We start from the raw sequence: 11,960 nt of genomic DNA, 5'->3' as shown, positions 1-11,960 counted from the left end.
TGCATAAGTAAATGCTGGCTTTCTGCCTTATTGGACATTTATATTTCAAATGTCTCTGTTCCTGTGTTTCGCACAATTACTGATGCATTTTTACTATCAGATTACAAGACGTGTAGGGGTGAGGGAGGTAATGACTTCAGAGATTTAAAAAAAAAAACCAAACCACCACTTGTCAGTAGCATTTTAGGAAATGTTCAAAGTACCTTTGGTATGTTACCTCATTTAGCCCTCAAAATAACCAGTTGTAGGAAAGCTGAGCGAGGAAAATGTAGCTTGGCTGTCTCCACCAATAGGCAGAAATGCTGGGATGTGACACTAGTAAGTGGAGCCTGAAGATGAATTTCTAAGTTGTCAGAACAATACATGTGGTCCTTTACAGCCTTCCAAGGCCAGGCTGCCTGCCCCCACAGCGACTTCACGCCTGCTGCACATACGACTGGTGAAGTGATTGTGATGAAGGCTTTGTTGCACAAAAGTAGGCAGGGATTGGTTCACTTGTTTCAAAGTGAGAGAAATTTATATAATAAAAGAGAAAAAGCACGAGCTGTATGTAACCAGGAAATATAATTTAAAATGCCCAATATAATAAACATCGTTTTGAAAAACGATCTTTAGCGAATTGTCCATAATCACCCAAATGACTTTGAAAACACTGGGTTGCTTCAGGGGAATTGGAACTAGTCCATGAGCAACGCACACTGAATAAGCCAAATTTATAGAAGAAAAAAGAAAAGGGGGTGGGGGAGAAGAGGATGGGATTTATTTATGTTCATGGTCATATTGGTCCCCCCAAAAGATTACAGGTGAAAAATTTAAACATATCAGAAATATCCAAGATCATAAATTTACTAGTCTCCCCAAAAGCTAGCCGCTTCCAAGCTTGATTTAATATTTTGCATGTTTTCCCTTCGTTGCTTAGTGACTATATTTGCTTCTCCTTTCTGCAACCGGCGTCTGATGGCTGACTTTTGCTGTTTTGTCAACTGACGCTTAACCTTCTGCTTCACCAGTTCCTGAAAAGAAGGTTTATTAAATTAGTATTGATCATCCCATTTCCATGAGTAATTGTCAGTAACAATTTATCTTCCAAAACGATGTTGAGAGCATGCATTAAAAAATTCCCATCACATCACTGATATAACTACACACACCAGCAACAAAACAGTAAAAGTTAACTTCCTAACAGAAATATGGATAGAACAAAAAGCAGTGTAGAGGATTACTTCTTCATAGAGGAGCAAGTGACCACAGCGCCACCTAGTGTCCATCACGAAAAACGCCTGTTTTCTAAGTAAAATTTGCACTATTTCTAAGTAAAAATTGCACCATTTACTATGGATCAAAACACATTCAAGTGTAGTCTTACAACTAATGGTATATAAATGGCAGCCGATGCCCAGAGAGAACCTTTCATAGGATTTCTGTGGGATGTACATAAAATGCTTTCTCACAGTGAACTGCCATTCATTTAACTTTCTTCTTAGTCAAAACACCAGCTGCACTTATAACAGGACTTACTTAATTTTTCTCATTAAAAATGTACATCAACCTCAATGATTTCTACATGTATAATTGGCGAAACTGATTATATTCTTCAGGTCCTGCAACTGTTCCCATCCTCCTTTCTGCACACGTAACATTCCCCCTCAATTAACATACGTTCTGACAACTGAGTCTCCCCAAGGCTTTTCGCGTTACTCTGGCCTCGTGGCGTCTGTTACAGAGTTATTCAGAAGAGCACACTGCTCAAGAGAGACATTCTCTATTAATTAAACTACTGTCCGGATGACTTCAGCGGATAGTCTTGGTTTTTTAAAGTCCGAAAGGCAGGGATTTCGAAGGTTCAACGAGACTCAGTAGTTCCAGATTCCAGAAAGACTGGATTCCGGTAGAATCTAAAATATTGTTCTGTATTTCACCCCCTTTGGGTAAGGATCACACCGTGGAAGAATCAAGGATTCAAACGGTCAGTATTGGGTGCAAGGTGCCCCCCTGTTCTGGTCTCATGACGAGGGCTGGTTCATGAGGAAAACCAGCCACACATTCGATTTCATTTTTCGATTCCTCCCTTTATTGCTCCAGGCAGAGAGATCAACTGTTGGACCGCCAATGGATCGCCACCACAAGCTTTACGAGCACTCAAAACCATGAGGCCAAGTAAGTGGGTGCCATGAAGCTGAGCCCACCCCTTCCTTCATATGAAGAAACCAAATCTCACGGTGCTTGGCTACACAAATGAGGGAGCTGAAAAGGGAATGGAAATTTTGAAGCCTCCTGATATATCACAAATACATTTGCCAATTCAACTTTTTACAGGTTTACAGCTGTCTATCAAGTATGATAGCATGACTGCTTCATTGCAAATACTTTTCCAATTATATAAACAGCAACGATACACATGGACCTTGCCAGATGGAATATATAAAAATCAAATTTTCTACGGGAAGAGACTAGAGAAGCTTGGTATCACCTGCCAAACCAAGGCCAACGGTTGACTATGGAAGAGACCACCAATTGTTCAAATGCAAATTCAGGTTGAAGATGAGGAAAAGTAAAACAAGTCCACGGTTTGACTGTTTATGGTGAAAGTGAAGTACTGAAGTCACCAACTATTGCTGTAATATTCTATTTCTCTCTCCAGTTCGATAGGTAGTTTCCCTTTAAATACCTGGGTACTCTGATGTTGGGTGTAATACAATGGCAAGTCAAAAAGTACTGCTATTACGGTGCCAGTTCCTAAGTGTATGGGTTTATTCTAAGCTAACCACGTCTCTGTGGTCCTGGATAAGTGCAGACACATCCTCTCAGTACTAGACTTGTCTTAGATTCATTAGAGTCTACCCTTCAAAAAAAAAAAGGGTCCAATTGAAACAGTGGCTTCGGAGATGTGTTATGTCAGACCAATTCAAAGTAGAGGTCAGCTCAGAAAATGACGGGGATTGTTTTCCCGGATTCCAAAGGAGTACTTTTGTTCGTTCTCACCGATCACAGCAATGCACCTGTTCATTCTTTGAGGCCACCAATGACTTATGTTTTACGGGGAAACCTTATCCTCCCACCTTACAGTGCTGATCCTTCCCCTTCTGACTTCACTTTGTTCCCCAGCTCAAAGAACGTTTAAGAGAGAGTTTTCAGCTCCCTGTGCATGCCAAAAGTGGTGTCTGACGTGAATAAAGAGCACAGAACTCCTTGGGGAGGGGTGAGAGCGACAGAAACACTCTCAGAAGTACAGACCGGATGAAGGCTACCATGCCGGGAAGCCATAGCTTCTCGTTTAGTACTTTGTGGTCTGATACAGTGCTGTCACTCCAGTTTTCTTGGGGTTATTTGCACGAGTATATTTTTCATATTCTTTCACTTTCTACCTACCTGTGTCCTTGGATCAAAGGTGTGTCTCTTGCAAAGAGAATGCAGTTGGGCTATGTTTTTTATTTTTAATTTCAGCTGCCATTTTCTGCTTAGTGACTGGTGCATGTAATCTGTTTATGTCCATTGCGATTACTGATAAACATTACCTCATGCCATTTTGATTGACAGGAGGCTTTTTGTTTCCTTTCTCCTTTTTCTCTGTACTTTCTAGACATTTCCTAGTGGTTACATGAGCATGGCAATTACACTCGGCATCTTGTATTTACAATTCTATGGCCAGTTGAAGGAGCGCTGGTGGTACAGTGGATTACACGTTGGCATGCAACTGCAAGGCCAGTGGTTTGAACCCACCAGCTGCTTTATGGTACTAATTGAGGTTTTCTGCTCCCCTAAAGATTTACAGTTTTGGTAACCCAAAAGGGCAGTTTTACTCTGTCCTACATGATCTCTGTAAGTTAGACTTGACGTGATGGCAGGCTCACTAGTTTATTTTTTGGCATGATCAGGTGGAACCAATATAACTTCAGTAACATACAAGCAATCCTATACCTAAACCATACCTTCCCATAACTCATGTTGTCATTCGCATCTTCAAATTGCATGTCTTGTTTTTGTCACTAGAAAGCCTGAAAGCGAAGCACTTGCGATGGTCAAGCGTACACACGTATTACTGGTACTCAGACTGATCCACACGGCTATTTTACTGAGGGTCTGTCTTTCTTTTTATGTATTGCTTTCAATTACTTTCTGGTATATTTCTTCTTCCATCTGGAGTAGTATATTTTGCAGGGCTGGTCTCGTTGATATGAACTCTTTCTCAGCTCCTGTTGTCTGGGGATATTTTAACTTCACCCTCATTCTTGAAGGAGTATTTCTCTGGGGATCGTATTCGTTCATGGTTGACAGCTTTGGAAGACTAATCACTGCCTAATCCAAAATCAGATTAGGAAACAGTGTGGTATTATTGGCTTGCAGGACGTGTTCATTGACTGGTTGCTAAAAGGACTCGGGAAAGTCACTGCGTAAGAAAATCAAGAAGAGCTTTTTTTTCTACTCAGAAGAATCACACTATTTGGAAATTCCTATTGTTCCCAAATGGCAAATAAGAGTGGCCCATCTTCACAACACTAGTGACAGAGAGATCAGGAGTGGCAGCCCCTACAGAGGCCCGTGAGAATGGCAGAGCTGGGGGGGAGAAGGCCTCTCTAAAGTCACCCAAGAGCGAGCCATCTCTCTCCTGAAAGTACACAGAGCCAACCACCCCTCCGCGTGGCTCTGAGGGGGTGGCAGGAAAGGAAGCTCGGGGGCAGGAACTGGATTCTCTATTCCTTACACTGACCAGATAAGGTTCCTTTTGAAATTTCTTTGGATCCTACATCATGGAAAGTTGAAAAACCAGAGATTTAAAATTTTATTTTTCTCCTTCAAAATGTATGGACAAATTAGCTAGTGTCTCTGCATTGTTACTAGCTGGGTGACTTCAAGCTAAGCCACGTTACTTGGTCGGGCCCTACTTTGCCTATCATGAAAAAGCAGGGACTGGTCCACACGAGGATCTACAAAGTCCCACTTGGATTAAAGTTCTATAATTTATCCCTCAAGTTCAAGCTACCTGACATGCTCATTTTCCCCACAAAGTTGTTCATGGTCCAGCTACAAGTGCACCTGCGGCTGTATGAGGATTACATTTGTACCTGCTACAACGCTATACCATGGACCTGTGAGGCCCCAGTGGCCTTGTGGTCCTTTCAGTGACTGTGCTCAGGACCCCGCTCCCGGGTAGTCACCGTCAACACCTGGTCAGTGTCAGATGAGTAGTTACCGGGGGAATTGTGGAACAGCTTACGATACTGTCTGCAGAAGTGACACTCAGTGTTCTTGCTCTATGCGGACTCATAGCGCCCATATTTTCATCATCTCTACAACAAAAACACATAATGATTTATCTAGTTAATAATGACTTACACGACAGTCAAACCCAAAGATAACTACCTCAGAAATATGAATATATATAAAATACACTCAAATTGTAAAGCTATAAGTAAACCACCTGTAATTCAGACCAAAATACCAGGGGTTTGTATTTCTCAACTTTCTGAGAGTTAGAGTAACAATCAAAATTTTGAACCCAAAAGTTTGTTTATCATTCTTCCCCTCTTCCCCACAGGTGTGAACAAATCTGCCTCTCACGCTGTCACCCTGACACCATTTCTTGCCTCCTTTCTAAACAACAACAGATTGACTACAATGGACACAGCGATCGCATTCCACATAGTCATCTCTGCTGGGACGGAAAAAGTGGCATCTGTGGAAACAGTCTTACCAGTTGTTGCCAAGACTCAGTTTTTCAAGACATATCATGTGAAAGAAACCCAGACAATACTAACTCTTGTAACTTTGTATTTCTACTGGCACTGCTGTGTTCCAGCGCTCAGCAGTTACCCCACGGCCTGCCAGCCTGAACCCGAGCTTCCCCGAGGCAGCCTCTCTCCTCACGAGGACGGCCTTGGGAACCTACAGGCCAGGGCCACCGGCCCGCTGAGCCGGACTCGACTCCACAGCCACAGGTGCCTTTACTTCGGCTAATACAGTCGTGCTCTGCATGTGCAAAAAGTGAGCACACACTACTACTATTCTGTGCTCAGAAGACTCTAGTCTGTACCAGTTCTCAAAACCCGCTACTTTCATAAGCTTCTGATTTCATTTAATTTTGCTTGGTTATTACTTAAATGACAACAGTTCTAAGGCTCGATACAGTGCTATATGAAAAAGGAACAAAATTCTCATGCAACTTGTTTCACAACACAACTTTCAAGATAAAACCAGCCCTAGGATGGAAGTAAAACATGCATCTATTGGGGAAAGCCTAGGAAATGTACAGCTGATCTAATTTACTCAGTTATCATTCTGAAAAAATAGAACCATATGTCACTAAGCTATAGCTATTTGATTTGGATATGCAATCCCAAATAAAATTTTTTAGATGTATTGCTAACCTAAGATGAATCTGATTAAAACCTGGAATAATGCTACTAGATAATTTTAACTATACATGAACCAGAAAGTTCAAGTGGGTCTTAAAATAGGTTCAAAAGGTTCAGTCGTGGTTGACAAAGAGAAAGTCGAACAAAGCAAATTCCAAGTATTTGGGAGATTCTTAACAAGAAGTGGAATGGGGAAACTTGTGGTTGAAGCCCTGAAAGGAGAGACTGGGGTGAGGGACAGTGAGCCCTTCAAAGAGCCTGGTGCGGGAGCCGGAGAGCAGGGCACATTCCTGGCAGTAAGGGAGACAGGACGGTACTCCTGCAAGGGGACAGCGGTTTCCGACTCTGACAGCACAGACTTGGTTGCTATGCAACCTGTGGAGCCTTCACTGCTCTTAGGGGTGAATTACGTTTTCCGCCAGGTTTTAACCCTACTGTCTCCCATTGTGGTTACCGTTCCACATCGCTCAAATAAAAAAAAAAATTCAGGTCTGTTCCACTTTTGCTTCTTTGGCCACGAATGAGCCAAGGAGAACTTATTAAAGCCCTAGCTTCAATGTGTGAGAGAAAATTTATTGCAAGCAAATATTTTATGTAAAGAGCTTATCTTCTGCATGTTCATTGACCTATGTATAAATAAAATACATATCTGATTATAAAAATACATGAAAAACAATCTATTAATTTTAAAGCCTTATCAACTTATTAAGAGACCTATATTAATTCTTGGAAAGTCTAGTTTGTATTTTGAAACAGATTAATCGCTTGAAATTCAATCAAATGTGTTAAGCATCACATTAACTTTAAAAGCCATTAATTTGCTTTTGGTTTTGATAATGATGCATGAATTCAAAGCTGCCACATCCTTTGAAAAACACGCCCTTCACTAGAATGGATAAAGTACTTGTTTTAAAGATCAAAGTTAAAAAGGCCGACCAGCAATACCTGAAAGGCCTGACTTCTTTGTTTAACGAGGACAAGGCGGCCAGGTGCGGGCATTCGTCACAATCCTCAGAGGCAGCAGGGGCTCCTCCTGGACTCGCCTGACTCTCTTGTCTGGTGCCATTTTCAGTCCGGATTTTCCCCCGAGAAAACTCAGTTCCATAACTGTTTTCACCAACTTGCTCTTTGATTTCCCCTAAAGCTTGGAGGAATCCCGTCATTTCCAAGCTGGGCGCAGCAGTGCTCTCCTGTGACAGCCTGTTTTCCTTTGTTTGTTCCAGGTCTCCGGGTGGCAAGCAACTGCAGCCTTCTGAATTGGGTTCACTTTCCGACCCACCGACCTGTGCTTCCCCTGACACCTCTTCATCAGGGAGTGAGGCTTCAGATCCTTCATCTGTTTCAGTATCTGTCTCATCTGGGCCTAATGGATGAAGCAGTTCATCATCTGCTTGCAGTTCTTTTGTGTAGCCACTGGCAGAAATTTCTACATCAAGAGAGTCTTCCCTCCTAGGGAGAAGGGGGAAAAAATAAAAAAACAAAAAAACTTTGAAAGCGAGACAAAGAACACCATCGATGGATGACGTGGATAAATACTTAAACTATAATCTGATAAACTCGGGTAATTTAACAGTGTGGATAGATTTGAAAGATTTTCTTCACACTTAAATATTTAAATCATGTATGCATACAAATGTAAAAGATACAGTCTGGTTGTCATTTTAAGAATGAAACAACTACGAAACAACTAAGAATAAAACAACAGGCTTTAATAAATTTACTTTCAATGGGAGCTGCTGAGTCTAAAGAGTTTTTCCTCTTAATTTATGTGAATCTTCTCAATCAAATGAGGAAATTACGCTTTGAGAATGTACCTAATAATTTTGTCATGAATCAATTACCACAGCTGCTATTCTGAAGAAAAAAACAAACACAAAATATGAACATATTTGGATTATTCCTTAGAAATGAGTTATTCCAATAGCTAAAATACAAGTTGTTGAACTTAAAAGAAACTAGGTTATGTACCTCCCCAAACTTATTAAGTGTTTTAAATGGCCAAAGATAGATATTTTCTAGTTTCAGATGTGTGCAATACAGCAATGATACTCAACAATGACTACAATTATCAAAGGTCTTTGATAATTTGTTTTAAGCTTTGAATACTATTTGAACATTTTTAGATCAAAGTGCTACCTTTTAGAATGAAGTAATTGAGCTATTTAAACAGAGCCCTCTCAATTTTCAGCGATGAAGAGAACTAACCTGATATCATTAAAGGTCGGATAAAGCTCACTTTCATAGGTGAAACGTTTCATGAAGAAATCTTGAATGCATTTTACGTCTCTGTCAAAATACCTGCAAGAGCAAGAGTCACTGTAAAATACAGGACAGGTGAATCTATGTGTATGGATTAAGGGTACCTTGGGGTCTGGCAGCAGAGGCTGGGGGGGCAGGGACGGGGAGAGGCAGTGAGTGGGGAGCTGATAATGATGAGTACAACAACGAAGGAAACGTTCTCAAACTAATTGTGGTGATGACTGTACAACTCTTCTGGATGTGACTGAACGATTTAATTGTACGATATGTGAATTATATGCCAATAGAACTTTTGGGGGGGGGGAAGGCAAGAATCATTTTTGATATATAGTTTTTATTGCTCATCTTTTCCCTTATCCAGTGACAGCATCTTTATTATCTGCAATAATACTTCTAATCCTTGCATGAAGGAGAAAAAGATGTTATATAAAAGGAAAAAAGATGGGCATCTGTTTCCAGTGTTTGAAAAAAGCACAATCACAGCAAGTTGCAAGGAACACAAGCTGTGGAAGTTACGCAGGTCCTGTGATTAGAAGACACATGGTTTTCTCATGGCAAAGGCACTAAGGGAACATACGACGAGTGGAACCGCGGGGAGGAAGACCAAAGAACTACAGTTCCCACCTCTCCTCCAGTTCTTCGTCTTTGATTGGCGACGCTTCCCATCAGTAACACCCACAAGAAAGCCACATGAACCGGGGAAAGCTTAAGACACACATACACCAGTGATTTGTAAGGAAAATATTGGGGGCTACTGAATTGTTATGCTGACATAGCTATATTGATACAAAATCACACTGAGAGCAAATAAATTAACGCTGTGGCTTACAGAAAACAATCAGAGGCCAAGTTCCTCTGGATCTAGGGTAGAAGATTAGATTGCTTTTAAAGCCCCATGAAGCAGTAGGAAGTGATTCAATTCTCTAAATGAGTCTCAGATAAGGAAGAATTAAGAAAGGGTTAAAAAAGGGTTAGCTCCCTAAATTTTAACCAACTATTTTAGAGAAAGATGAAGTTTGCAAATAGAAAGGCAACACCAGTTTTTTTTTGTTCTCAAGACATTCTGGGATAAATCTCCTAATAAATTCTTTCCCCTCCCCTTTTTTACAATATTCAAAACGGCTGTTTTTATTGGTGTGTACTATCGTCAGTTCCAGCTCATGGTAACCTACGTACAACAGAATGGAACACTACTGGGTCCTGTAAGATCTCACAGTCATCACTATGTGTGACCCCCCTCGTCACAGCTGTGTCAGCTGTCTCCTTACAGGTCGTCCTCTTTTTTGGTTGACGCTCCACTTTACCAAACAGGATGTCCTTCTCCAGGCACTGGTCCTTCCTGATAACATGTCCAAACTATGTGAGACAAGCCTCATCAACCCCGCTTCCAAGAAGCCTTCTGGGGGCACCTCTTCCAAGACAGAGATCTGCTATACCAGGAAATATCCAAACTGACTGCCAACGAGTTGATGCTGGCTCATAGCGACCCTACAGGCCGGGTAGAGCTGCCCCGTGGGTTTCTTTGACTGAGACGCTTCGGGAGTAGAAAGCCCATCTTTCTCCCTCCAGTAGCTGGTGGTTCTGGACCCAGTGTTTTTTAAAAACCTATGTTCACATTGTCTTATAAAACAGTATCATCGGTGTAACTCAACTCCTTTACCAAGTACTTGTCCATAAAATTACAAACTGACGTCATTCCACAGAGCAGCATAGCTTATGGCCCATGACACGTGGCTCGTTGACTCTTTGCCCTTCCCCACTCCAGTGCTGTGTTTCCAGAAGTTCCCTCACTGTATGTGACTGTGTCATTCCACGTTAATAAAAAGGGTGATTACATAGTCATCACAGATTGACCACCACGCAAGTGCCAGGCATTAGTCAAATAGTAATGTTTTGTTGAGAATATTTTAAAAATTAGTTTTTCAATGAACCTTTTCTAGTATAATACAAGCCAGAAGAAGACAAGCTCTCTTACTAGAGGCTGGTTTGGGGCTCCAAGTGTGCATCAAGGCACATACATACTCTTTTAGGTAAGGCCAGTTGTCACAACAGGAAAAGTTTCTCATGGTAATTTGACTAGAAGGGAAAACCACGCAAACATAGTGTGATTGCATTATTGCAAGCATGTAAAGAACAGGCTACAGTTCATGATTTGGTTGGGTTAAGTGTGCAAAGAACGTGGCAAAGATGATTATCACATAATACAAACTGATTCTGCCTTGTGCCAGGGATTAGGCTTTCCATGAATTATTTCCTAATAATAAATACATGCTAAAATGGAAATGAGAAATACAATCATTGCTATCAATCAGATTGTCCGATAATTAAATCTGGTGTAAAACTGAAACCTATTCACATTCGTCAATGTTACTTAGCAAGCCGGTCATCTTTAAGATTCCAATACATAACTTTAATGTAGTGGTTTCTAAAATTAGATCAAACTATGTTTTCAAAAATATTGAGAAATAAAAGACTTTCTTATGGGTATAATTCTAGTAATGTTATATCCACAAAATAAACATCTCAAAAATACTATTATTATCAGTCAATCCAAACCAGTTACTGACCTAAATGACAGTATCAAGAATCTGAGGAATCATGCACAAATAGAACATTGCCCTACTACACATAAGGACCCGAGAGATGCTTACCTGAGTTTTACAGACGATGCAAAGGCGTTTGACTGTGTGGATCATAACGAATTATGGCCCCAGACCCTTAACTATACTCATATGAATTTGTGCACAGACCAAGACCAGACAGGCAATCAGTCAAACAAAAGACAGGGATACGATGTGACTTAAAATCAAGGAAGTTGTGTGCATCAGGGTGGTATTATTTGATAATACTTATTCAATCCATATGAGGAAGCCACAAAAAGTGGAAAATGGCAGTTTCTTAAAAACTTTTTGAAGCTCCCTCGTGTACTGAGCAAAGAATCTGAGATGGAATATAAAGAAGAAACTGGCATCAGGCTTGGAGGAAGACTCATTAGCAACCTGTGATATGCAGATATATACTCTTGCTTGCAAGAAGATCAAAGACTAGAGTCTTCAGTATGGATTGCAATCTGGAGGAGAAAACGACAGGACCGATGGTTCTGGGGGGACATTGGAGAGGGGGAGGCAGGGGAAAGGAAGTGGGTGTTAACAAACCCAGGAGCAAGGCAACAACAAGCGATCCAAAATCGATGGCGAGGAGGGTTTAGTAGGCCTGGTAAGGCTTGATCAAGGGCAATGTAACCGAGAGTAATTACTGAAACCCAAATGAAGGCTGAGCATGATAGTGGGACAAGAGGAAAGTAAAAGGAAATAGAGGAAAGAGCTAGGAGGCAAAGGGCACTTATAG

The 11,960-nt window shown here is 41.1% G+C and overlaps 1 protein-coding gene across 2 annotated transcripts in view; it reads right to left on the bottom strand.

Moving 5' to 3' along the window:
* Positions 1–738: 738 nt before the first annotated feature.
* Positions 739–11,960, bottom strand: part of RIOK2 (RIO kinase 2) — a 33,077-nt gene continuing 21,855 nt past the window's right edge. The window contains exons 7-10 of one of the 2 annotated variants that reach the window (XM_004703472.2): positions 8,559–8,651; positions 7,299–7,802; positions 5,192–5,288; positions 739–1,013 (exon numbers count right to left, since the gene is read on the bottom strand). In XM_004703472.2, coding sequence (XP_004703529.1) covers positions 849–1,013; positions 5,192–5,288; positions 7,299–7,802; positions 8,559–8,651 — 859 coding nt within the window. In that variant the 3' untranslated portion in view covers positions 739–848. The remainder of the gene's footprint in view (positions 1,014–5,191; positions 5,289–7,298; positions 7,803–8,558; positions 8,652–11,960) is intronic. The other variant, XM_045285362.1, reaches the window with a different exon arrangement.

Source organism: Echinops telfairi, unplaced genomic scaffold (genome assembly GCF_000313985.2).
Source record: "Echinops telfairi isolate 266 unplaced genomic scaffold, ASM31398v2 ScPeMD7_7469;HRSCAF=8507_1, whole genome shotgun sequence".
NCBI classification, from domain to species: domain Eukaryota; kingdom Metazoa; phylum Chordata; class Mammalia; order Afrosoricida; family Tenrecidae; genus Echinops; species Echinops telfairi.
The sequence above is the reverse complement of the archived record's forward strand: the minus strand, read 5'-3'. Positions and strand labels throughout refer to the sequence as shown.